General features: G+C 44.2%; 1 protein-coding gene across 2 annotated transcripts in view; it reads right to left on the bottom strand.

Annotated features, from left to right (window-relative positions):
- Nucleotides 1–27752, bottom strand: part of PIK3R3 (phosphoinositide-3-kinase regulatory subunit 3) — a 244736-nt gene that overhangs the window by 216693 nt on the left and 291 nt on the right. For both annotated transcript variants that reach the window (XM_077928772.1, XM_028733605.2), the window contains exons 2-4: nt 26457–27193; nt 8926–9021; nt 8290–8367 (exon numbers count right to left, since the gene is read on the bottom strand). In XM_077928772.1, coding sequence (XP_077784898.1) covers nt 8290–8367; nt 8926–9021; nt 26457–26775 — 493 coding nt within the window. In that variant the 5' untranslated portion in view covers nt 26776–27193. The remainder of the gene's footprint in view (nt 1–8289; nt 8368–8925; nt 9022–26456; nt 27194–27752) is intronic.

Genomic DNA, 27752 nt, shown 5'->3' with positions numbered 1-27752 from the left:
TCTCGGGAAGAGAGGCAGCAGTATTTATAGACAACATGCTGGTGAAATCTGTCCTTGCTATGCCCCCCAGGAGGCAGAGATGAAGAAGCTGTGTTGGGCATGGTTTGATTTTCTGTCACTGCAAAGGATGTGAAACCAGCCCAGCCATTTCTACTCCTTTAGGTGCTCATAAGATACAGTTTCTATTTTATTTTAGCTGGTTGGTTCTCAGAAGGATTGGTAACTTCCATCTTAGAATCTTATATGTAAATATCCTTGCTGGCAAATCACCTTCATATTACCACTGTAAGAAAAAGGTAACCTGGTCAGCTACGATGAATAAATGCATGGTGCTGGCTGCTTCACTGGACAAAAATAAAGGTGATGTCTGAAGGCACACACAGGTAGACACTTATTCACCGTGACCTCTCTCAAAACACTTGCTTATCCTTCAGCTGTAGGAGCCAAGCACTCTCTCAAATAGTAGTTAAAAATATTAATTCTTCAAAATCATAATTAAATGACTGAGCCAAAGAACAGTTCTCCCATTTTGCTTCCCATAGGATAGCCAAGATCTGTTCGTCTTCTAGTATCCTACATGATGTTTATCTGAAGTAGGGTTAAATTCTCAACATTATATGAGTATGTCACAGTATGTCCTTTTCAGCTTGTTCAGAAGTATGGTGAGTTATTAAGTTTCTTAATGGCAATCTATATCCTCCGCCCACAGGAATGGTTTTAGGCACTCTACAATTTCAGGTTTACATCCTTACATCGGTAACATCTGTGAAGGTCAGCTTGCTTATCTGTTCAGCCTACTACCACCTACTCTGACTTAACAGTCGCTCTCCAGTGTCTCAGGGCGAGAGATGTCTTTCACATCACCTGCTAGCTGATTCTTCATTTAAACTGGAGATGCCAGAAATTGAATCCGAGACCTTCTGTTCATAAAGCATGTGTCGCACTACTAAGCCACGGTGGAGAGCCTGCAACTAAGAGAGAATTCATGTTCTGAAAGAAGAGCAGATTTCCTTAAGACTGAGTACTAGTGTCTATATTGTTCAGTTTCCAAGCTGCAAAGTAATGGCCCAGTTGAAGTATAAAGGATCACAAGTTCTGGCTCATGCAGTTGCATGCTATGGAGAGAAAAAATCAGTTATCTCTAGGGTTTGTTTTTGTTTTTGTTTTGCTTCAAATGCAGTCTAAAGCAAATTCTCATAAACATTTCCAGAATGGATTATCTACCAGAAGGAAAATGGTTGGAACACCCATCAGGGGTGAAGCATGTTGTGTACGGCATTCCTCTTTCCTCATCGTTCGATGGGGACACAGAAAGAATGGTTCCACTGAAACGCTTGTCTTTCACATCTCTACGCTTGTTTTGCCTCTGTGTTAGTTCATACTAATAGGGCAAGCAACCGATGGGGAGATTTTCATTGGGGAAATGATGCAGAGAAAAGGGCGAAGCCCCTTCCCATTGCATTACAGTCGCAGATTTGGCTGGGGAAAGGACAAGAGGGAAATTTTCCCTCATTGCTTGTGCCTGCTTATCAAAACCAGTCTCTCACGACAAGAACCATGGGTGGCTAAGCAGATCATTGTCCCTGGCCTGGCTGGCGGTTCTTACTTGAATTGCACTCACAGAGGTTACTACCGTATTATACTACACTGTGGGCTAACTTTTGCATCTAAATGGAACCTGAGAGCATCTTATTAAATTGCTTATGTCTGGAAAATTGGTCCGCTTATCTCCAAGTGGGGGAGAGAGACAGTATTTATAGACAACACGCTGATGAAGTCTGTCCTTGTTGTGCCCCCAAGAGGCAGAGATGAACAGGGCTTTCAACCTCCAGCATCCAATCTAATTTTATACTACATCTCTGCTTGCCAGCCTCTGGAAACCATTACTCACTCATTAAAACCTTCATTTCCTTCTGCAAGCTCCATCTGATATTCTGCTAGTTCCTCTACACCACTGCTCTGGCTTGAATGCCTCTGAAACCATGTCATAGGATGCTGAGCCTTTCATCCCTAGGATGCAAGGCCAGGTGCCATCTGCTAGGTACTGACATGTACAAGCTCCCAAACTGTGCACTGGGGTGAAGGGCAGGGGGAGGGGGAGAATGCAAGTATCTGGTTCTTGAATATGATATGCAATCTAGGAAATGGACACAAATGCATCTGGCATTGCTACTGTTTTCAATTGCAAAATTTGTTTTTTTATCCACCAGGTTGTAGGGATTTTTGTTGGACTCTGCAGGTAGAACGGAACAATGGACAGTGCAGTACATGGGACAGTGCAGAAATAAATAAGAGGAGAATGGGTGTTAAGAGAAATGCATTGGGAGTGTTGTTTCATGAGCTCCATATCATGCCTCCTGGACATTTTAACGCCCTTATGCCAATCATGAGGTTTATAAATGTATCTTTTTTACTTAAAAATTAGTCAGCCAAGATTCAGAGGACCCCCCCCCCCCGCCACTAGATTGGGAGCTGGCAAGCCACTCTGCAATTTGCAAATATATTATGGACTTCAATCTTCTCCTTGTCTGATGACCCTAATTACAGTAGTATTTGAATGTTGATATTAACTGAATTTTCCTGTTGTTCTCTGTCATTTGAAACCATGTTCCTGTTATTCTTATCAGTTCAACACATCTCAAACCAGTTACAAGAAGAAAAAGTGGGAGGAGGGGGAGGAGAAAAAGAGAGATACAACTTAATGGCAATAATAACAAGCAAAAGAAAAAGTAGAAAGAAAAAATAATGATAAAGAGGGTGTCCCCCCCGCCCCCAGATGCCTATATTGCCCTTCTGGGCAGTAATGCTAAACTAAGTGAAAATTAGCTTGACTGTTCCAATAATCCTTCCTTCTTCCTCTCCTGCTCTATGCTCCAGAATTAAACTTTCTAACCTGCCTCCAAGTTGTACCACAAAAGGCTGGGATGTTTTGGCAACTTGGGCCCTGGTTGTCTTAATACTCCTCTCTTTCAACAGTAGTTACATGCCCTTCCTCCCAAAAGAGGTGACCCTGGCAAGTTGTAAACCATTTGCCTTGACTGACTGAGATTTCACTAAGTTGGGTTGGAGAGCCATTGGTGGCACTAGCTTTCCTGATCTTTGTGGCTCTCTTAAATCCCTGCAACATCTGCACTAAACCAGTGGTGCAATGGAGAGGCAAGACAGTGAATGCAGCTGCTGTATAGCACCTTTGACAGTGGACAGCAAGCATCTCTTTCAGAATTTGCACCATACACATCAGCTGCTTGGGATGGATTACACAGGTGCAACACACACACCTGTTTACTGGATGGTGGCATTTGATTTTGTGCGTCTAGCATCACGCCACTTGGATATGAAAATGTACCGCAATTACACACATATCATTATCAGCCACTAGTGTAAACATCTATTCTAGCTTCTTTTACAAGGAGGGTCCTAGGGAATCACAGCAACAGCCAACTGAGGACAGAGGAGACCTCAGTAATTACTATAATTCACATTCCAGAGAGACAGTAAGGCCGCCTCTCTCACACAAGGGCCCAGCAATGCACCCAAGGCAGCCTCTCTCACACAAGGGCCCAACTATGTAACATTAACTTGTCCTACATTGATGGTATCAAGGGTTTAGGGTCAAATTAGAGTAACCAAAATTAGCAAGATGTCTCAGAAGCCAACCTCTTGCTGGTGGGAGAAGAAGAATTAAAATCATTATAGACACTACAGCACAGATAGTTTTTGTGCCAGATTACAGCTCAAAATCCCTCTGCTAGTTAGTTATGTTTGGGTAAGGCAGTTTCTGAGGGCTTTGGGGAGGAGTATGAAAAGTGATAGTGGAGTTAGTGAGGACCTTTTCACCCAACCCACTTTCAAATTGAAGGAGACAGTCGACTCCATTTCCCCATTCCATACAACACTACATTGACTGCCTCGCCTCCTTTGTGTTGCAAAGAAGCAGGATGTGCCTTATTCAAAATGGCAGCCATGTTAGATAGCACAACAAGGCAGCCATGTTAGATAGCACAACTTGGCTAGGTAAGGAGAACAGCTGAAAAAATAATTGCTTCTACTATAATGGTGCTTGTAGAGTGTCATGTGTGGTTGGGGCAGGAGAGGCACATCTACCCATTATTCTAGAGCAGTGGCAGGGGAACTTGTGGCACCGTGGCCAATGGTCAGAGATGTTAGGAATCTGGAGAGTGATAGGGTTCCCTACCTGCCTGTCCTAGAGAGATTAGAGGTTCTGCAGGCAACTTGGCACGTACCTCTGTTATGCATATGGCTTACTTTTTCCCTTACAGGAGAAAACAACACATACGCAGTTATCTCCGTGATAACCCAAGGGGGGAATTATTCTGCAAAAAAATGTATCCCATTTCATGGCTGATTTAGCAATCTATATTAATGGCAACACAAAAAACAACAACCATACTTTTGCAAGGCAAACATCGTCTCCAGTACCTGAAGTATGTTAAGAGTGAAGTGAATTAACAAGAAACCTGTGCACATAGCATGAAAGTGCTAACTTTAAGACACACATGCTCTTGTTCTGGGTCTTAGATAAATAGTTTCATGTGGATGAAAGTGTTTGTGTGTGGGCCTCAGCTTGGAATAAATATTGTGTCAGTGCAATGCACCCAGGTTGAACAAGAGTGAGGACTGGATGTAGAGAAAATAACAACAGAAACCCTGACTTTCATAATTTGCAGCTGCAAATTCATTCACCAGATGTCTTAAGTCGACTTTCCATTGGAAAACTTGCATTGTCCCTGGGAATGTTCACACATAACTCAGCTTCACTGAGTACACTTAATTTCCTTATTTAACGAGGTCAAAATTCATTGAATTCATTCAAGTTGACTTTAATTAGCCGAGTTGCCTTGCATATCAAAGTGGAAATCAGCTGCACAAATTCAGCACAACTGAACTGAGACATTCAGCTTCAGCTTCATTAAAAAAAACCTAACACAAGGCCTGTTCTAATGTAATATTTTGCAGCTGAAGCGATTTCTGTGGCTTCATAACTTTGAAGGCATTTATAACTGGTCATCTAAGCAACTTGTTCATAGACAATCCCAAGACTGCCAACTGTCAGGAATACTTTCACGGTTCACAGGACTATCTCCAAAAGCAGGCTGCAAGGATGGCTCATTTGCACAAAACACTTTCATAAGCAGATAGCCACAGGAATGAGTCCAGGATCTATCCCGTTGCTTCCAAACACTATATTGAGAGTGAACCGTAATGGCTGGAACAAGGTCTTTTGTTTCCACTTGAGGTCAGCATTGACAGCAGCCAGTCAATCACCCAGATGCTCAGATTTTGTTTAAAATAGTATTTCAAAGCCTGATACGAGCAAATTGTTTTTCTGTGGCTACCGTGGAGATGTGTTGAAAAAAGGAAACAAACTGATACACAATGACAAGAAGCTTATATTTAATATTCACAATATTTAATTTGGGGGCAATGGAATAAAGCTCTAACCTCTTATGTCCTAGTTCAGCAACTCTTGTGTGCATAAAGGGGTGGTCCTTTGCCCTCAAGGGGTGGATTTGTGCCACACGTGGACAAGCTTCAGGTCATTGGCTGCATGCAGCTTTCCCAGGCCCTCAACTGTGGCACACCATGGGTACCCACTCAAACCCTCTTGCCACCGAACTGTCCCCTGCGCCCATGTGTCTTCCTCCCTATGTAAGCTATGAATCCCTCGGCCCCACAGCTGTTTAGGCAAGCTGGGGTGGGGAGTGCGATTGTGGTGGGGAGGAAGGCAGGCAGGGACAGCTCTCCCCAAGTGCCCATGATCTTTGTGTACAGGTGTCAGTCTGCCTGTGTATGGTCCCACACACCACCAGCTCTTACCATGGCCCACTGCTGCATGTGTTCCTATATCATGTATGCAACCCATCATAATTTTTGCACCAGTTTAACTGTCATGGCTCCCCCTACTGAATCTTGGGAGGAACCCACAGGTTGACGTGTGTGTGTGTGGGGGGGGTAAATTTGTTGTTGTTTTTTAAAAAAATACCAGCTGCATGCCTTTAACATGTACCTGGACTAGAAGGTTCTGAGATACAGATATAGCCTGAAAATTGTTTTTGCGGCTTGGCCTGCAGATGATAAGACACATTGCCCATGTTTCATTCTCCAGCTGAATGTGAGAACATTCGCAGCCGCTTCTAGTGTGCCTTGCTACAGACAATAAGGTACCTCGGGACTTGGCTTCTTAGTTCTGCTGAGGATGGATGAGCTCATGTTTCTTTATATAGATATCCCGTCAGATTCCTCTCCATAGCAACACGTCCTGGCGTGACAGCCTCCGGGCTTGTGCTGTCAGAGAGCCTGGCTGCTTGAGTCTGACACCGCATCCTCCCCATCATTGCAAACAGCACCCGCTCAAAGGCAACAGACCGGAGAGGAACCAGCGCAGGTAACAGGAGGGTGGATCAGCATGCTGCTACAAAGCATCACGCTGCCTCCTTCACAAACACAGTAAGCCAGGAACGGAGCTGTCTTCTACACTGCCTGGTGCCACAGTGCCATCTTGTGGCCAAATGATTCAAAAACAGAATTTACTATGCAGCAAGAAGGTATGTACAGATTTTCAAAACCCCAAATCCTTCGGGAGGAAGGGCAAGAGAGAAATCCAGCAAACAAGCAAACAGTGTATGTGTGTCAGCAGTTTCACATTTGAGTTCTTTGAGAACTCTCAGGCGGATACATCTGGACCCAGAGATTCGTCAGTTTTTGTTTTCTCTATTAGGTCTAGAACTTCACCTCTTGCCACCACTGTTTTCCTCTGTTCCCCAGACTCCCTTTCCTGGAAAGTTAGTTCAGATCCCTATCTGCCCTGTATCTTCTGCTGTGATGACAGATGCAAAAAAAATTCATTCAGCTTCTCTGCAATTTCCCCTTCAGCACACCTTTAATTATAATAAAGAGGGCATCCTCTTGGTCCTGGCAGTACCTCTCCTGATCTGAACCATACACTCCAGTTGAGCTTCTGATATTGCATTTTTGAACCACTCCAAGCTCAGGAGTCAGGATTCAAGGGTTCAGGTACAGGACAAGAAGTTCAGAACTGGATGGAAGTGACAAAGATGCCCCAATAAGCTTCCCCACCTCTGCCACTAAGTTTTAAAAGACAAGGCATGGTGCACTCCCCATGAGACTCTCTCGCCTTGTGGGAATGTTGAGCTTGCAAGTGCACGCTGCATCAGGGTAGGTGTGTCTGCTCCCATCTGTGAAGGCTTTACACTCCTATTCTATCTCTAGTCCAGTAGTCCTCCCCCTGTTCAGCCTCCATCATGGGCTGATCAGAACCCGCCCCAGAGTCCACTGAGGGAGGGTCGGTGGAGAGGGCCCACTTCGCTTTCCAAAGTGGATGAAATTGGGGCGGTAAGGGGAGGTTCCCCCTTCCTCCAACCCAGGTTCCAACAGTACAATCCTCCCCTCTGTTTCTTCTTCCTTCTCCATCTGAGCCAGCAAATCCAAGCTTGATTCCAACAGTGCTACAGGCTCATGACAGTACATATGACAGACAGTGCAGGACATTGGAAAGCCCACAACACCTACTAGCTTTTTTGGGGGGCGGGCGGGGGAGTTTCTTAAGTTACTTTATTAGAAGCTTAGGTCATGGAGAGTAGTGTGCCCAGAGTAGTGTGCCCCAGCCTCCTTGCCCTGCTGCTAAACTCACCCAGCTACTTAACTTGCTTTGATGCTTTGTCAGCTGAAAAAGAGGTGGTTCATCAGCTGGGGCTCCCCTTAGCTCCTGCAGTGGGCTCCCCTTTCTACAAGAGTGACCCAAGAGGTTCTGCGGAATAGACAGAATCACCCTGATGATTGCACTGGCACCAAGAATAGAATTTAGTCCTTTAACCCAATGCAGAGGACTTCATAAGCACTACACAATTCAGATCTACATCCATTAACTCCTCGTGGTCCATGTTCATAAGTGGTCCCTATACAGTGGTACCTCGGGTTAAGTACTTAATTCGTTCCAGAGGTCCGTTTTTAACCTGAAACTGTTCTTAACCTGAAGCACCACTTTAGCTAATGGGGCCTCCTGCTGCCGCTGCGCCGCCGGAGCACAATTTCTGTTCTCATCCAGAAGCAAAGTTCTTAACCCGAGGTACTATTATCTGGGTTGGCGGAGTCTGTAACCTGAAGCGTATGTAACCCAAGGTACCACTGTACTCAGAAGGCTTGTGTTCTTTGCAACAGGGAGAGAACTCCACTTTGGTTTGTTTGTTTTTTGGAACCTTACTGCTTGAATGCTGCTTTCTGCATAGAACCCCCAAAGCCATGTCTTACCTGTCAGAAGATGCTGCTTGAGTTGAGCGTCACAAAAGGAACTGGGAGGTGATCGGTAAAGGGCTTCATTATCTAAGCCTGTAAATGCAACAGAAATGGGGGGGGGGGGAGGGGGAGAGAGAGAGGGAGAGAGAGAGAGAGAGAGAGAGAGAGAGAGAGAGAGAGAGAGAAACACAGTAAGATTTTCTTACCATTCAAAAATGGTCAACTAATCAAGGGGGCATTGAAGAAGTTCCAGGCAGTGAAATTACATCACCAAGAGAAAGGGTCCAATTATATTTACACACACCCCCTTTATAAACTGAATCATTTCTTCCTTGAACAACTGCATTTCAGTCACAATATTCTGACCCCGTCCACTTTTGCCTCTAGCACTGCCCACTATCAGGATGCAGCCCCTGGAAGGTTGGCCCGGGTTGGACCTGGCCCTTGGTCTGAAAGTAGGGAACCAACTGGGCACTGTCCAAAGGGGCAGAAATAATGAGCCAGCTGCCTCCTCTTTACAAAGGCCACTGCTTCTCTGGAATTTGCATATATACTAATAGCAAACATTATATACGGATCAGCAGTTTAGGATGTGGAATGTCAAACAACAGCAACAATGAATTCTAGCAGCAACAGAGTTTTTTCTTATACCTTCTTTTTCCAAAGCTTCAACAAGTCTCTTTACAACCAGCAGTGCTTGTTCAGGGAGATTTAACCAGTCAACAAACTCCATCTGCCCAGGAGGTCCTGTTAGGAAGAGAGAGGCAAACAAGACTGTTGAACTCATACACTCCTCATTCCAGCACAACGTCAAGCAGCAAAATTGTCAAAGTCTCTTACAGGCTCAAATTTGCAGGATATGTTTGGTGCTAGATGGCCAGGTACTGGCTTCAAAAAGAATAAAATTGATTTGGTTGCTACTTCCAGCTACTAAACTGAATGCATGAAGGAAAGGTAGAGAACCTGTGACCCTCCTCCATGGTCTACAACTCCCAACATCTCTCACTAGTCACAATTCACTTGCACGCCATTGAGTTTAGAAGAACAGAAAATTATCACGTAGTTTGAGCATTAAGTCACTTGAGTGTCTCACTTTTCCCCACCTTTGCTGGATCACTCTTTTTAAAAAAATTAATAACAAATATTTTTATTATTATTTATAAAATGCCTAAAGTTTTTAAGTGCTGTACAAAAAATTTAAAAGCAACAATGTCCCCATCCACAAGCTGATAATCTAATAGACATGATGTCAAGGAGGAAGCAGGAAAAAAGCAACTTCAGATAGTAATTCTTTACATTAAATGACATTGCACCACCCAGACTCTTAGTAATTTCCTAAGACGCTCATTACTTCACAGTTGGTTCAGGAGGCACGTGCGCTCTTAAACTATATTCTATCATCAAAACGTCTGTGTTCTCTGTATTTTGAAGCTATTGTTTATCATGGATTTTGTTATACAGTACTCTTATCTTAAAAGGAACAATCTATGTACACTATATATTGTGGTTTTTTTTCTTTGCTGTGGTTGTCAGGAAAATTCTACACTGCGTCTGAAGGTTTTTTTTTGTCTGTAAAGGTAAAAGGTAAAGGTACCCCTGCCTGTACGGGCCAGTCTTGCCAGACTCTGGGGTTGTGCGCCCATCTCACTCAAGAGGCTGGGGGCCAGCGCTGTCCGGAGACACTTCCGGGTCACGTGGCCAGCGTGACATCGCTGCTCTGGTGAGCCAGAGCCGCACATGGAAATGCCGTTTACCTTCCCGCTAGTAAGCGGTCCCTATTTATCTACTTGCACCTGGGGGTGCTTTCGAACTGCTAGGTTGGCAGGCGCTGGGACCGAGCAACAGGAGCGCACCCCGCCGCGGGGATTCGAACTGCCGACCTTTTGATCGGCAAGCCCTAGGCGCTGATGCTTTTACCCACAGCGCCACCCGCATCCCTTTTTTTGTCTGTAGTTTTTTTTAATGAACTTTTTTTGGGGGGAGAATGCATGTGGATACAGATGGTCTCCCAATTCTAATATGTATTTAAGCAAGCTACAGAAAATCTGCTTTATTGCTCCAGATCTCCAAAACATGGACCTGACTTTCCTGTGTAGGTTTCCCAAACTCTGACTATTGCACATTTACGAGCATGAATCCTGGCCAGCAGATGGCTCTAAAACCACAAAAATCAGAGTCCTGTTCCAGTCCCAAAGAAGCGGTAAAATGGACAGCATTGGAATCTCATCCGGTTTTTGAAGCTGGAATTACTGACATCAGAGTTTGGACAAGGGCTCCTGACATTATAAAACCCAAAGTGAGCTCATCTCTGCAGCAGCTTTGCACAGCAGAGTCTGTCAGGTACACAAAAATACCCAATTGTCTTATGATACCTTGAAGAGCAAATCATCATCCTGTAATAAATTTTAAATGTGTAAATATTAAATCTTTAAGGTGTCACCAGACTAGACTTTGCTGCAACAAACTAACAAGGCTACCCCTCTAGAAACTGTTACAAAAATATTAACTATAATCAGAAGTAGACCCTGTACATTCATTTTTATATTTGTAACTCTCTTCAGTGCATCACCATCTTGAGCTAGACTCTGTGGGTGTCAACAGCATGATGTACGGGAAGAGCGGACATTAGGAGTGAAGTGGGAACGGTCAGCAAAAACTAGAGTTGCCTCATTTTCTGCATCAGGAAATGAAGGAGTTGCAATTTGCAATCTTAGTGTTCATAGAGCAGCACTGAGTCACTCCAAATCCATTCCCGTGTATTTGATTGCTGTGGTGAATGATGCAAGAGATTGTAAAAGAAGCTCTTTCAGTGTCTACTCTAAACTAAGTCTAATTAGGTTCAGGTAAGTGTGCAAAGGATGAGGCCTACTGCACAATTCTCTACAACCCTGCAAAACGGGATGCTGCAATTCTTCCAACTTTGAAACGGGCAAAGAATCAGAAAAGCAATATGAGAGATTAAACAAACATTTGCACTTTGAATATACTTGAGCTGTCTCCTATTGGCAAGTGCAAAAGTGAAAGCTACCTCTAAAAACCAGAAAACAATTCCAGCAGAAATAAATGATTACAGAGTCAACCATTGCAAAGTAGCTGCTTTCAAGGAAATGGCAAGGAGACGCTGCAGTTGCATACACACATATGTATTCATAAATGCATACATACATCCTTTTATTTGTATGCCGACTTTCCATAGATAAAACCATGCTCAGGGCAGCTTACAACATGAAAAAACAGGTAACTAAAATAGCCATCAACAATAAATAAAAGTGTGTGTGTGTGTTGCTTTGATATTTTAATTGCATAAAACACCCTGTAACTAGTCCCAGAGAAATATGGTGTATATGTAAATATTTCAAGTAATAAAAATAAATGAATAAGGGTTTATTTCCCACAAAACTGGCACGTAGTAGGAAACTACTGTCTGGCAACCTGATACCTGACTATCATTTCTTACTCTACACACACTTTTGCTTCCTCTCTGTAGCACCTTCGGGGGGTGGGGGTGGAAACTACGCTAGGTCAGGCCAGGTAAAGGTAAAGAGACCCCTGACCATTAGGTCCAGTCGCGGACGACTCTGGGGTTGCAGGGCTCATCTTGCTTTATTGGCCGAGTGAGCCAGAGTACAGCTTCCGGGTCATGTGGCCAGCATGACTAAGCCGCTTCTGGCGAACCAGAGCAGCGCACGGAAACGCCATTTACCTTCCCGCCGGAGCAGTACTTACTTATCTACTTGCACTTCGTGCTTTTGAACTGCTAGGTTGGCAGGAGCTGGGACCGAGCAACGGGAGCTCACCCTGTCATGGGGATTCGAACCGCCGACCTTCTGATCGGCAAGCCCTAGGCTCTGTGGTTTAACCCACAGCGCCATCCACCAAAGGACCATCTAATCCAGCATCCTGTTCTCACAGTAGCCAACCAGATGCCTGTGGGAAGCCTGAAAGCAGGACATGAGTGCAACAGCACTCTTCCTTCTTGTGATTCCCAGCAACTAGCGTTCAGAGGCAATATGACTTCTGACACTAGGAGAATGCTACTGCGGCTGGTAGACATTCACAGCCTTATCCTCCATGCATTTGTCCATCCCACCCTTTCAGGTCATCCAAGTTGTTGGCCATCACTCTGCCTTAGGGTAACAAATTCCACAGCCAAGTGATGGAATGTGTGAAGAGGACTTGAACCTTCCAACTTTCAGCTTCCCTTAATGACACCAGGTTTTAATATTTAAAAAGAAAAAGAAAAACCTCTCTGCCACCGCTTCTGCAGCATAATACATAATTTTATACACCTATATAATGTCCCCTCTTCTCTAAACTAAAAACACCCAAATATTTGTTCCCCTTTCCTGAACCTTTTCCAGTGCTACAATATCTCTTTTGAGGAGAGGTTCCCAGAAATGTACACAGCGTTCTAGATGTACACCATGGATTTATAATATGACATTAGGATATTGGCAGTTTTATTTTCCACCCCCTTCCTAATTATCCCTAACATGGAATTTGTATTTTCCGCAGCTGCCACACACTGGGTTAACATTTTCATCAAATTATCCACCCCAAGCTCATTCACTGCCAGTTCAGGCTACACTAGCGTTTATGTGAATTACTTTTTTCCTTACCAATGTTACACTTGCAGTGTACTAAGATATCCCCCAATCAACTTTCTATAATTTCTATAATTCAGTTTCTATAATTCAACTGTTTCCATCATTTGATATGAGGGACTGGTGGGCCCCTGACGAGTGGGCCCTGGAGCAAGGGGGGCTGAAGTCTAACATGGAGTACTGTGTCCAGTTCTGGGCACCACAGTTCAAGAAGGACACTGACAAACTGGAACGTGTCCAGAGGAGGGCAACCAAAATGGTCAAAAGCCTGGAAATGATGCCTTATGAGGAACGGCTAAGGGAGCTGGGCATGTTTAGCCTGGAGAAGAGGAAGTTAAGGGGTGATATGATAGCCATGTTCAAATATATAAAAGGATGTCGTATAGTGGAGGGAGAAAGGTTGTTTTCTGCTGCTCCAGAGAAGCGGACACGGAGCAATGGATCCAAACTACAAGAAAGAAGATTCCACCTAAACATTAGGAAGAACTTCCTGACAGTAAGAGCTGTTCGACAGTGGAATTTGCTGCCAAGGAGTGTGGTGGAGTCTCCTTCTTTGGAGGTCTTTAAGCAGAGGCTTGACAACCATATGTCAGGAGTGCTCTGATGGTGTTTCCTGCTTGGCAGGGGGTTGGACTCGATGGCCCTTGTGGTCTCTTCCAACTCTATGATTCTATGGGAGAGGGGGGCAGTGGTTTGTGGGGATCTGCATGAGCCGGGAGGCAAGGATCAGAGGCAGGGGAAACTTCAGAGCTGGAGGAAGAGGTAGGTCAGGCAAGTGAAGGGCCCGGTGCTTCCCCACCCATTCCTGCACCACTGTCTCCCAGAGCCAGGAGGAAATTGAAATGGGGGGCACAGAGAAAGTTTCCACGCAGGCGCAATTTCTGGCTGTGTGCATCTGTCAGAGGAAGGTACGTAAGCTGGTGGTGTGAGAGTGGCCCCCTGTTGCTGCAAATGCTCCCTAGAGCGCAGGGCTGGGAATAGCTGCCTAGGCATGAGATTGGTGTGGATAGATATCCAGAGCTATAGAGAATAAATACTTAATTATCTTCCTTGGCTGGGAAGCACCCTTGACATTTTATATATTAAATGTTTGTAATTACTTTTACTGTTGATGTTTTATTGTGCAACCAAATAAATGGAATGACTCTCCCTCCAGGAATGCCATAGGTGTTTTTTCTTATGTAGGTCTTCCTTTGTACACTTGTTATAATCCTGTTATAATCCTGTTAATTGCAGTGCCCTAAAAATCCAGTTTTGCCATTTGCCAACAAACTAATTTGCTGTCTGAAACAAATGCCACACAGTATTCCATGAAACCTTGATCCTGGTTCACCTTAGGGTTAATTCACAGTACCTCTGGTACCATGTTGAAATGCAGATTGGTAACGTGGTCCTAATCCGTACACAGAGGAAAGTGTCACCAGTTTCTACACCAGCCACACATAGCCTGACAGCACTGGCTTTTTCATGATCAGCAGTGAGAAGACACTGGAAAAGTGGACGCTGTGTTCACAGAAGAATAATGTGCAGAGTGTACTGGCAGCTGCTATGTGTCCAGGTTCTCATGAATTAGGCTTTGGCCAAGGCCCAAGGATTCAGCTTTGGTTGAATCTGGATTTCCTTCAAAGCAATCCTAAAACTAAAGATCAAATGCTGAAATAAAAAAATATATGGGTCAAACCTCAAGAGCTGGCAAGTTTTAGGGACAGTGGTAGGCACATTGGTGTGCAAGCAGCCCACTCAACACAAACTCAGCAATGCCATTTTTCCATGTGCCTAAAGCAATGGCCTTTTCACGAGTTAGGAGCAGTGTGTTCTAAAGGATGGGGGAAATCTCTAATGATGGAATTTTAGTTGAACTAAAACCCCATTTTATTATGTGTTGGTTTGAAGCAACTCCTCTTGTAAAACCCTGCCTGTCAAAACTGGGTCAAGTTTGTTTGTACTCTTTGGTTTCATTGGCTCTTTTCTGACAGCTGGATGGGCGGAAGGAGATGCTTCTCTTCACACCTTTGCCATGAGCAGCTGGGCAGGGAGGGGAGGCTGCCAAGGACACCAGGCCCCCAGGGGAAGGGGGGCAGAAAGGGAGCTCTAACTGGGCAGGATACAGCCGGATGCCCGGCCATGGTAGCTGAAATAGGCACGGGTCGTGAGCTATGCAAGGCCAGTAAAAGCACCAGCGCTCCTTTTCCTGGGTGCAAGCCACACTGGAGCCCCTTTCATTTGCAGAGCAACACTGTACTGGTTTTTCCTTTCTTTCCCCAAATGCAATTTAATGATCTTTCAGGGATCTTTCCCCCACCCCCAGGGCAATCCCGTGAATCTGAGAGTGTAAAGAAGGGACAACGAAAGAGGCTGAAATTGGTTAAATTCAGCCAGGCAAGCAGTTAAAATGTAACCAGCTCAGTCAGATTGGTGCTTTTTGTTGTTTTTTCTATGAGCAAGACTCTGATTTTGTTGCCTTGCTTTCTTTACAAGCTCTGACAATCTGGCTTCATTGGTTTAAAGGGATATTTCCTAGAATTTCTTGCTAAATTCTTCTGTATGTGCTGCACAGTTGTTAAGCTACCACATGAGTCCTGGGGAGAATTCACAAGGTTCTATAAGATTTGGTGTCCTCTGGGCTCGCGGCGCTGTGGGTAAAAGCCTCAGCGCCTAGGGCTTGCCGATCGAAAGGTTGGCGGTTCGAATCCCCGCGGTGGGGTGCGCTTCCGCTGCTCGGTCCCAGCGCCTGCCAACCTAGCAGTTCGAAAGCACCTCCGGGTGCAAGTAGATAAATAGGGACCGCTTTCTAGTGGGAAGGTAAACGGCGTTTCTGTGTGTGGCTCTGGCTCGCCAGAGCAGCGATGTCACGCTGGCCATGTGACCCGGAAGTGTCTCCGGACAGCGCTGGCCCCCGGCCTCTTGAGTGAGATGGGCGCACAACCCTAGAGTCTGTCAAGACTGGCCCATACGGGCAGGGGTACCTTTACCTTTACCTTTACCTTGGGCTTTGGGAAAGTAAAACTAAGGCTCCTTTCTTTTTATTATTTCCTAGAGCTGCTCTGGAAAGAGAGTTCCCTGACAGGTAGCTGGACAGATAGTTTGTTAGGAGCTTCAGTCTGAAGGTAGCAACCTATTCTGATTATACGGGGGGGGGGTACCCTTCCACAAAAAGGGGCTTTGCCAGAAAGACCCCCTCATCTGTCACACTGTTTTTTTTTCCTTTTAAAATTTTTGTTTCTTTTAAAATTTGCTGGCTATTCCCATGGGTGCCTTGCTGTGATGCCAAATGGTTTATGACCCCAGCCTACCAAATAAAAATATGATTTTTGAAATCACCTTTTAACTGAATACAGTAGGTGATGGGAAAGATTTTTGGAGTTCTCACCATGCCCACTTTTACACTTTAGCCACCTGCATTTTGATATGCAGTCACAAGCACCCATCTGAGGGTTGACTCTGGGTCAAAGCCGCCCTTGCCCTGAGAATGGCTTGGCCACCCTGCTTTAACAAACTGGTGTTCATTCTGGCCATTAGCACCTTGAGTTCCTTCCAGGGATGGGGAACCTGTGGCCTTTCAGATGTTGTTGGACTTCCAATTCCCATAAGCCCCAGCCAGCATGGCTAATGACTGTTCTTCAACCTGGAGTCTCGGATGCTGTTGGAGTATAACTCCCGTCATCCTGACCATTAGCTGAGGTGGCTGGGGATGATGGGAGCTGTAGTCCAGCACCATCTGGAGACCCCAGGTTGAAGAACACTGATCTGGAGGGCCATAGATTCCCCATCCCTGCTTTAGCAGAAGATGCAGCTTAACTCTCTGCATTTGAGGTTGGTGGCAGTGTAAAGAAGGAGGGGCAAAGGGAACTTTGCCAGTCTGGAGGAAAGTTGTACACCCACCTTCAAAAGTCCCTCCTCATCTTACCTGAGGTGCATGGGGACCTTTTTATCCTGGTTTGCTTAAGAGCCTTGGAGCATAAGGTCTAATTCCCCAGCTGCCTAGTCACTGAAGCATTTTCTGTGCTAACATGACAGCTGCAAAAATCTAGAAATGTCAACCAAGGAGGTGACACTACGGGGAATAAGAGAGTTTCGCCGTAAATTGACGTCCCTTTTCCACTTGAATGGTGTGGAAGGCAGCAGGATTGCTCCTATTGGTCTTGGGCAAATAGCATATTAAACCATCGCAACAGCGTCCCCTTCCTCCTTTGCCCCCCGGTCCTTCCTAGGTCTTAACACTAAGGAGTTTTGACTTCAGCCACACATAGCCAGGAAATGGACCGTTAAGCCTGACATTTCAATCTGCCCTAACGTCAGTACAGGCCAAAGGAAACAGCTAGTACAGAAGCTGGCCAATGCATTAAACTGACCCAGATTTTGTGGTGGTTTAAAAAAACAAACTGCAATGCAAATGAAAAACTACATGATCGTGCATGGCTTTTTTTTTTTTTTTTTTTTAGACAGAAGGATGAAAGGAGCCCTGTGGAGAATAGGGATATCAACAGCAAGATCAGCACATCCATCTCTAACATCCCCTAAAAACTCATGTATGGCTGCAGAGATCCCTGCTGCACCAGCTGAAAGCAGAACAGAACAGGTTACCTCTGGCAGTATTCCCAACAGCTGCAGTCCTCACAAGGCCCTGTAGCAGAGTGTTGCAGGAGTGGAGGCAGATCCAAAGTCAGCCCATTCCCAGAGGGGGAGATGATTCAGACTCTTATGCTGAAACTGTGTGGAGTTGGTATGGCATATAAATAAAACATAACTGCGCCACCCCAATGCATCTTCTCACCTCTGCCAGAATGAGCAAGAGGGCTTTGAAGCACAGCTTCTAGCCAGTGCTTTGCTTGGCTCCCTTATTAAATTTATGTTAAACCAACCAAAAGGCCTCACTCCAAATTAAAATGATCTCTCTTCAAAATATTTTGTCTCTATAGTCTTTGGTCTCTCTATTTTTGCCATGCTCCACATTTTATCTGGCCATTCTATTATAGAAGGTAATTTGCTGGGTTCGATTTGGTGGCAATTAAGCATTCCGGCTGCTAACAAAAGGTTGTTAACAAGGATCTGACTAGGTTTATTCACACCGACTCCTCTGTACACAAAATGAAGCCAGACTGGGGAATTCATGGTGGCGCCTTTAACTCCTGCACTTTGGAGGGGTGATAAAAAGTAAGAATTGCCTTAGGCCAACATTTAATTTGAGGTGAGAGACTGTGGCCATCCAAAAGGGCTGTAGCTTAGTAGCAGAACTTCTGTTTGCATACAGAAGGACCAAGGATCAAGTCCCAATATCTCCAGGTAGGGCTGGGAAAGATCCCTGGCCAAATCCCCGAAGAACAGCTGTAAGTCAGTGTTGACAACACTGAGCTAGATGTACGGAGGTGTCTTGGTGGAAGGCTGCTCTCTATGTTTCAGAAGCTGTTGGAAGGTTAACTCTGACCATCCATTACCACTGGCAATGTTGACCAGGGCTGTGTGTCATGAGTTCTTCGGCTCCGTAAGGATCTGGCATGGTTTGGCAGCCCTGGATAGAGAGGAGAAAGTAGAGGGGTATGTGGCCTGAAGGCTGCCACCCAGGGATGATGGGAGGTGGCAGCAGAGCAGAGGCTGGGCACTCACAACAATTTTTTTGTGGGTGCCTGGGCACCCTGGAGTTGGCACTAGTGGGCCCATGCCTAGAAAGTGTGGGTCAAGCAGGAAAATGGCTCGGACCTGTAGTTTCCAGGCAAGGAAATAGCGGAAGTGTGGGTGAGCCTTACGTCTCTAGGGAGCCAACAAGAGCTCCTTGCAGCCTGTGGACTAAACCAAGCTTTCCTGAAATGTTATCCAAGTCAATTAAAACACAGCCCCAGAACTTTTTCTCCAGTTTAATTAATCAGTACATTTTTAATGCTTCTCAGAGCAGAGGCTTTCAAGGCCACGGAAGACATGAACAGCGTTTGCTCCTAATTCATTAGGAATTATTTTTAGCCCTGCATCTGTGCAAGGGTGACTGGGGATAATGAAGATGGTAAAACCATAAACCCAACCAAGAATAGGGGAGAAATCCATTCGGTTCGCATTTTAATAGGAAGCTACTAGATTCAATACATGAACCCAAACCTGCTATCCTTGAAATTCACTCCTCTGAATTTTGCAACGCTGTTGGCCAGCTTAAAAAAAAAGGGGGGGGGATGTGTACATTAAAGAAGAGCACACACAAAAATGTGTATATTAATTTTTAAAATGCATTATATTAAGAGAAAATTGTTTGCAAAAATGTATATATTAAGAGAAACAGACAGAAATGCGTATTTAAAAACAAAAAGCAAACTGATGTGGGAATGTGGAACATGACCCATATCTCAGTCCCCTGAGAAATACTTTCTTTGTGGGACAGCACAGCTTCATAAATTGTTGGCAGTTATCCTCTGCGACTAGTTGGAAGGAATTCCAAACCTTTTGCTCAGGGAACAAGAGTCAGCCACAACTGCCAAATGACCTCCTTCCCACCCCTCAGCCTGCCTGCATGTGCTGCTTTGGCAGGTAAGAAAAGTGACGTAGAGAGAAGATGCTACCTCTTTGGGAGGTGGTATGACCCACCTCTTAAAGATTATGGGTTGGATTCAAAGTAGACCCACTGAAAGGAATGGGCATGACTAACCTAGGCCCATTCCTTTCAGTCGACCCTGGCCCACTAAGTGGAACTCAGTTGGATACAACCCACAGGGTGGTATTCAACTACTGCATCCCATCAGTACAAGGATTTTTGCTTGCACAAAATCACTGCCCCTCTCTCTTCCCACTGGATGTTCCCCAAGGCCTCTCCAGATTTGCTTCAGAGGCTTAAAGGAACCCATAGAACAGATTTAGGGGGCACACCAAGCAGAAATCCTTGCATTGATGTGATGTTCACTTAGCACTACATTCCACCCACAACCTTTAGGAGGAGGAATCATACCACTTCCCAAATAACAACTTCTGTATACATTACTAGGTAAATAACAGAGGAATTAAGCGAGCCGAAGAAGCTGGGGAAGTTTACTGTGTGCACATAGGCACACTAAAAAGGAAGAGGCTACAAAAATCAGCCAAGGAAGGGCAAAGCAGATGTGCCTTTATCAGTGTTGCTTGGGAATTCTAATAAAACAAAAAAATCAGTGCAGTTCCAAATGGTTCATTCAATATCTTGATTCAATATGGAGTCCAACTGTATTTAAACAGAGAAGAAAACCTGCTCCTTGGTTTCAGGAACCAACATACAAAATTTGGTTGTGAACTCTTAAGAGGTGTACAAATGCAAAAGAATGTATGGGGATGAAGAGAACTACAGAATTAGAGGAACAGAAGTAGAGAAGAAGAAGAAGAGGAGGAGGAGTTTGGATTTGATATCCCGCTTTATCACTACCCGAAGGAATCTCAAAGTGGCTAACGTTCTCCTTTCCCTTCCTCCCCCACAACAAACACTCTGAGGTGAGTAAGGCTGAGAGACTTTAGAGAAGTGTGACTAGCCCAAGGTCACCCAGCAGCTGCATGTGGAGGAGCAGAGACGCAAACCTGGTTCACCAGATTACAAGTCTACCACTCTTAACCGCTACACCACACTGGCTCTCCCACTGGAGCAGATGCGGGGGGGGGGGGGAATACAGCCTATTTATCCACATTTTTTAATATACTCAACGACCCTTCTGGCACCATACATCCTGCTGTCTATGGCAATAACTGTGTAGAACAGAAGAAACCTACATTTTTGGATGGCCCTCAAAAGAGGAACAGGGTCCCAAACTCAGTGATCCCTTTCTAGGGAGAAAAAAATCATGACGAGAGCTCCAGTTTGAGGTCAATTTGTGGCTGTCTCCACTTTGGCTGCAGTTAGGAACCACTTTTTTCACAGCTCGATTAACAACCTCTGTGACCAATGAAGCATTAGAATTCCTCCATATGTTCACAATAGCAAAGGTATGACTCAACCAGCACCACGGCCCAAGGCAAAAAGTGTGTCAGACATATGCCACCTTGAGCAAGGCACTGTGGGTGCGCACTGTGAGAGGGGAGCTGCTGGAGAAGTGCAATGATTCAGATGAATGGATGGCTTGAGAATTTCAATCTTTACACATTCTGATACAAGCTGACCTGATCCTCACCTTTGAAGGTTAAGGTGTGGATCAAAAAATAGCTGCACATCAAATGTTACACTTCTCTCAACACTGCAACACTGTTTTCAGCTCAGGAACAATATAAAATACAGTGATACCTCGGGTCAAGTACTTAGTTCGTTCCGGAGGTCCGTACTTAACCTGAAACTGTTCTTAACCTGAAGCACCACTTTAGCTAATGGGGCCTCCTGCCGCCGCCACGCCGCCAGAGCATGATTTCTGTTCTCATCTTGAAGCAAAGTTCTTAACCTGAAGCACTATTTCTGGGTTAGCGGAGTCTGTAACCTGAAGCGTATGTAACCTGAAGTGTATGTAAACTGAAGCGTATGTAACCCAAGGTACTATTGTACATCTAAACCCGTGGATTTTGAGGTACAGTATGTTTAGAAATGCCTGTTTCTAGGGGAAAATTGTTCAGAAATGTGTGTTTTGAGAGAAGACACATTTAACAACATGTATTTAGATGCAAATTTTCATGTGATTTTTTTTTTGTAAATTAGTGCAGAAATGCACTTATGAGAACGCATGTGAAAGTGACACAGACCAGAAATTAACTTATTTGTCCATTCCTAATCAGAGGCCCAGTCTCCTCTTTAAACTGGCAAGCAGCTCTTTAAAGGAAACAATCTGCTCTGAGTTCAAATCAGTCAGCTCAAACAGTTAATAAGTATCAATGCTCAGAGTGCAGTATGGCAAAAGCATCCAAGAACTAAGAAAAATTAACAGAAACTTATATACCGTAAGTGTGTGTGGAGATGATATAGATATAGATGATATAGATGATATGATATAGATATACTAATGACACTTATATTCCACCTTTTGTCCCTGGGAAGCCTCCTGCTCCAAAACAGCTCATGTTAAAACAACTATAAATACAATAAAATCAATTTAAGTATAACAAAACCACGTGCCTGATGCATAATCAGCAAGAGAGTCAAAATTTTGCAGAGAGAATGAGGTGCCGAAAACAAAAAGTGGTTACACACTTCCAGTTGTCCTGTCTTCCCCTTGGCCAAAACTCTTCATAAACCTCTGCAAACTACCTTTGATCAGACAACGGCATTGTGCTTAGTAATAGGCAAGATATTAATAATGCATTATAAAAGTGAAACTGTTACACACTCCGCTCTTCGCAAGGAGGAATCCATAACCTTAAAGCAGTCCATCAATTCCTGTCACCTGTTTTAGACACTCCATATTGGGCTTAGCAACCCAGCAAATAAAACGGGCAATCAATTGAGCATCCTTAAATTCCCAGGCAACAACAGAGCCAGTGGCCTTATGCTGCAATTTAGTTCTGGACCAGATGATATCTAGCTGGAAGGGGAAACATCAGGCAGACTAAGATTTGTCAACTTTAAGGAGCAGCAGTCTGACATGCACAAATTAATTAAGCTTTCCCCTTCACTGTAGCTGCACCTAAAAGAAAGTTTAATTGGCTGAATTCCAATGTATGAAGTTACTGTTAAAAGCCCTAGATGCGAATCAGTACAGACACTGGCATCTATGGGCAATATTAAAATAGTCACTTAATGTTACACTGAATACAATGTATTAGGTCAATATTCTGCTCTATTTAATTATTCAGCTGGGAAGCCAATACAATCCTGTCTCATTTAATACAGGGTTGTTGTTTTTACAAAGCAAAGTCTCTATAACAATACAATATAGGTCTACTCAGAAGTAAGCCTCACTGAATTCAATGGAGCTTCCTCCCAGGTATGTGTGTATATATAGAACTACAGGGTTAGAAAAAACCCCAGAGCAAAACTGTAGTCCTGTTTAACTACTGATATTCTAATAAGAGACCTCCTGAATCTTTTTACTGACTGCCCAGGGCACCCTAAGTTTGTGGTATTGATTATTTAACAGAATTGCATACACAGCAGCACTTCATCTGAAAATAACTATATTAATGAATTCAGGTAGGTAGCCCTGTTGGTCTGACGCAGTGGGGGGGAATGAAAAAAAAATTGTCCAGTAGCACCTTAGAGACCAACTAATTTTGTTCATATTCCTGAAAGCAGCATACATTAAGGACCTAATCCTGCTCTTCCGCCACATCAACATGACTAGGAATAATCGGTTCAAGGCATCATACTTATTACAGGCAACTGATGTTTCATAAAACGACAAAGGAACTCAAACCTGCTGTCCACAGTACTCCTGGCCGGAAGTTGTTTAGAAAAGTCCCACCCCAAAAAACCCCTATAAGAACTCTAAAATAATTGAGCAGAGTCAGCTTCCTCAGTAAGGAAGTGCAAAGAAGAGCCTCGCCTTCCCCACTTGCAATCAAGCCCAGCTGAGCTGGCCATAGATTTAAGAACAGCTGAAACAGCTGGGGAAAGAAGAGTTCAGGGATATATTTTTTTTTTAAAAAAAGTTTTATCAGTTGTATGTCTTTGTTTCTCAATTTGATCCTTTTACATGGTTTTGTATGCATTGTGGTATTTTATGCATTGTTATTTTTATTGATATTAGTTTAGTAATTATTTATAATTGTTAAGAGTGAAATTCTGTTTAATTATTATTTGCTGACGTTCTGAGAGTTAATTTTACTGTGTACTATTACATTCTAATAGATGATTGAATATTTATTTGATATAAGTCGTTCCATTTTAAAGTTATTTTGTTATGATTTTTTTGTATTGGATGGGATTATTATAAGGTTTGTGTTCTTTGCTGTATATTTTGTTGCTGTAAACTGCCTTGTGTTTAGTAATACAGAAAGGCGGTATACAAATTAAAAGGTAAAGGGAAGGAAATGGTTTAGGGGTGTCCAAATGACACGCACGTGGCACCAAACACAGAAGTAGCCCCAAAACATAAATATGCAGCGCCCGATTTATGTATAAGCTAAACAAGCTATAGCTTAGGGCCCCACTCTCAAACAAACAAACAAACAAACAAACAAACCAGTAATGCCCCCCTCCCATTCAGAGTCCAAGGCCAAGCAATAAACTCTTTTTAAGATTCACACCCTCAGCAATAGGGAGATTTGCCATGTGGCTAGTATACGCACCACAAATTACATGCCCAGGATGACATTTATGGTTGCAGCCCTATATCCACTTACCTGGGAAGTCTCACTGAAATCAGTGCGAGTTACCTATAAGTAAACAGGTATAAGACTGTGCTATAAACCAGGTGAAGATTTGCAAAACAAGGGACAGGAAAGTTTCCTCTGTTCCAAAGTTAAACATTCTATGCCTTTGTTTTCAACTCAACTCTAACGGCTTAACGTCAGCCTGGGAGTATAATGTTCATCTTTCACTCTTGTCTATATGCCTACATAAGAAGAATAGGGCTGTGTTAACCTGAATGTGTTTCTTATATTGAGTTTTCCTTGGTCCAGTAAAAGGTATTGCCTCACTGCTCTGAGTATTTTATTCCATGGGATCAACACAGCTGCTATGGCTCTGATTAAATACTGGAGCCGCTTCAAAATCATTAGCTCCACCAAATATTCCTGCTTAGACAGTTTCTCTGCCCTTCTGCACGCTCCCCGCCTAGCAATCCACACTGTACATTTTTCATACAAAACCAAGCAGCCTGAAAGTCCATAGTCACTGCGTACACACACACACACACCCTGTTCTAAAGGCTGTTTCATGTAAGATTTTAATGGGCACAAACACCTAACTTTATACACCTGCTAACATGTAGCTGAAGCACATATACATCTACCATGGAAATTCTATGCAGGAAATAGGAGACTTTTAGCTCCATGGGGTCTCATACTTGTGTGGTGTACATGAATTGAGGAAGAGAAACGTGTGGGCTTTGAGTGGTTGTGATGTTGCATTTTATTGTACTATTGTTTTAACATATTGCTATCCCACCCCCGGTTTGTAATCCTCTCTGGGTGTTCAGTGGGTGGAAGAGAAGGATAAAATAAAAATGATACAAGCAATTCCAAAGGATTTGGTGGGCCTGGGCCAACTGCCCATCTGTCTGCTGTGCATTATGGAGTTCACATTGGCCACAGTGCGCAGCTTACTGCCAGCACATTTGCAGGAGTCTCCTAACCCTGGGTTAGACCTGGTTTACATGAGTAGAGAGTAAAAAGCAAAGAGCTAAGTGCTGAATTAACACAGACCATGCTGTCCACAAATGCCCTTAGGTAGTCCCAACTGTGTCTCTATCCACTCACTCTCTCTTCAGGGCCCTGCCATGAAGCAAGCAGCAAAAAAAGGACTGAATGAACCCACAAGTTAAAACACAGACTTAGCATTACCTGATATATTTTGCAATAACATCCCTCAGCTCCAACAAAGGTAAGCAACTTGTTGCTTAACACCAAAGACCATCCCCCCGCTTTTTTTCTTTGCCACCAAACATACTCAATTTATTCCTACAGTCACGGCAGATGTTGATACTGAAAAAATAAAATAATAAAATAAAATAATAAAATAAAAGCTATACCTGTCCAAAGAGAATTTACAGTTGCGTGCAGCTTTTGGGCCACAACTTGTCAATCATAATTTGGACTATACATTGAAAAAATAAAAATAATTGTGGAAACTACTTTCTCTCATGCATGTGATCTTATAGATCATTATCAGTCCCATGGCTGGAATACTGATTTGAAGAGTGAGAGAATACAGCTCTCCCACACTCACACAATGGGAGCACAGCTCCCCCAGGGTGAAATGTGTCTGCAAAGTACTGCTTTCAGCAACACTTGGGTCTGAAGTAGTCACCTCCCAGATTCTGTCTTCTCAAATGGCCCTCAAGATCCTCTGTAGATATTTCAAATGAAGATGCACTGCTGGCCCTTCCTTTAATTAACAGCAGACTTTTTTTAATACAAGTCATCTGGACAATTCAAAGAGATGGAACATTTCAGAATGTCAGACTCATTTCTCATAAAAACAAAAGCCAGAAGCGGCTTCCTAATCCCGCCCCCCCATTCCCATCCCAGTATAAACACATTGTTCCCAACCATCAGCACAGGCATCCACATATCTGGCTAGCCATGTGACTTGCTGCTCACATGAAAATGATTACCCTGCACACAAAAAGAGACACGCCAGCTGGAAAATTGGCCTGCCCTGCTTCAAATTCCCGAGTGGTTCACACACATCACGCTCTGGGAGAACGTGGCTCTCAAACCACACCATCCATAAACTGTAAAATCATAGGGCTTTCAAGAAAGCCTCACTTCAGTAGCAAAGCCAACATTTCAACAGGGAAAGTTTCTTGGGAACGCACATTCCCCCTGCTCCCATTAATGGAGTGATGTGCACAGACAACGGAAGTAGAGCTTGAGAAAGTCCTATGAACTTCAGTGCATGGCTCAAGGCCAACTAGTCAGAGAGCACAGCCCTCTTCAGATTGCTGCAGAAGGACACACAGTTAGGAAATGCTGCCATAATTCTGGAAAACTATATTTCATGCCTCATACAGAAACACTTCATTTGAAATATGTAAATATATATATATATGAACTCACCCCATATGTTACTGGAAGGTGCCCCAGTTGGCATTGGTGGCAGTGGTCTGGGCCTTGATTTAGGCGTGGCAGCCACAATCCTCACAGGACCCAAGTACTCTACGTAAGTGCCTGGGAAATCTCCCCATTCCTTGGTACGTTCATTGAAGCCATTAAGCCAGCCTTGGGGGTTTCTCTCATCCCCTTCCTTATAGTCCACACAGGCATGCCCTGACCTGCTGACAGTGAGCAGGTCTCCGGGGCTGAGAGACAGGTCTTCCTCCCGATCCTTCTTATATTCATAAAGAGCACGGTACTGCAATCCATCGACTGAGGCCATGGCTAGAAAGCTGAGAGGCTCCTGAGTTACATCAAAAAGTTGACAGTCGTGTGCATCCTCACAAGCATTGGGAGAAGATGGAAGGAGGTAACTAGGGATAGAGAACTGCAGTTGCCTGGGTTTTTAAAAGCAAAAACTTGTAGCCCTTCCACTGGCTCCCCCTGGTTTCAACTCCCTGAGCACAACTCCTTGTTTCACAAAGGAATGATGTCAGAAGCAAGCAAACCCTGAGGGCTCAACCGTCTGCAAAACTCAGGCCATCAATCTGTGGTCATCTTTACAAGTACCGCCAGTTCCCAGCTGAACAACTTAATGAAGCAGAGAACCAAAAAAACCCCGGCAGGTCTCCTCTCTCTGTTCAGGCAGTTGCAGATTCCAAGTCTGGTATCAACAGCAGATTCCTTGGCAGCGCCTTCTGCTGTAAGAGTAAGACAGTGACATTAATGATTTCATAAAGACACCGAGTTGCCAGCTTTTCAGTCAGTCTCTGTAGCTGTGCCTTTTAAGGATGGCTTCATGAGGATCTCCCGAAAATGATTTTTTCTCCACACCAGGCTGTGAAAAGCCAGATGAAGCTGCTGTTAAAGGCACATGAGAAGGATGGTCCCGTCTCTTAACACCTGTTTCTGGCCAGCTGGTAACCTTGTAAGGGTGCAAATGCATTTTCCCACCTCTGACCCAACCCTAAAAAGCTCAGCGTGCTTGAGAGACGAACCTACAATCACCGAAGAGCAAGCAGAGAATGTCTTTCGAAATAAACCCCAGAAAGAAGCTCCCCCACCCCAACCAACACCTCCACAGGTTTATTGGACCAGAGCCCAAACAAGGGTCCCACAGAACAAACTCAAATGGTAACATCTCGCTGCATTTTGAAGAAGCGTTTTAACTGGGAGGCCAGGAAAAAAACCCAAAAACAAATCTATCCTGCGCAAATGAGGCTACTACGCGGAGCGTGCAAACCTCAGTCCAGGGACTCA

This window comes from Podarcis muralis, chromosome 5, assembly GCF_964188315.1.
Source record: "Podarcis muralis chromosome 5, rPodMur119.hap1.1, whole genome shotgun sequence".
Lineage (NCBI taxonomy): Eukaryota > Metazoa > Chordata > Lepidosauria > Squamata > Lacertidae > Podarcis > Podarcis muralis.
This window is presented reverse-complemented; position numbering and strand designations above follow the sequence as displayed.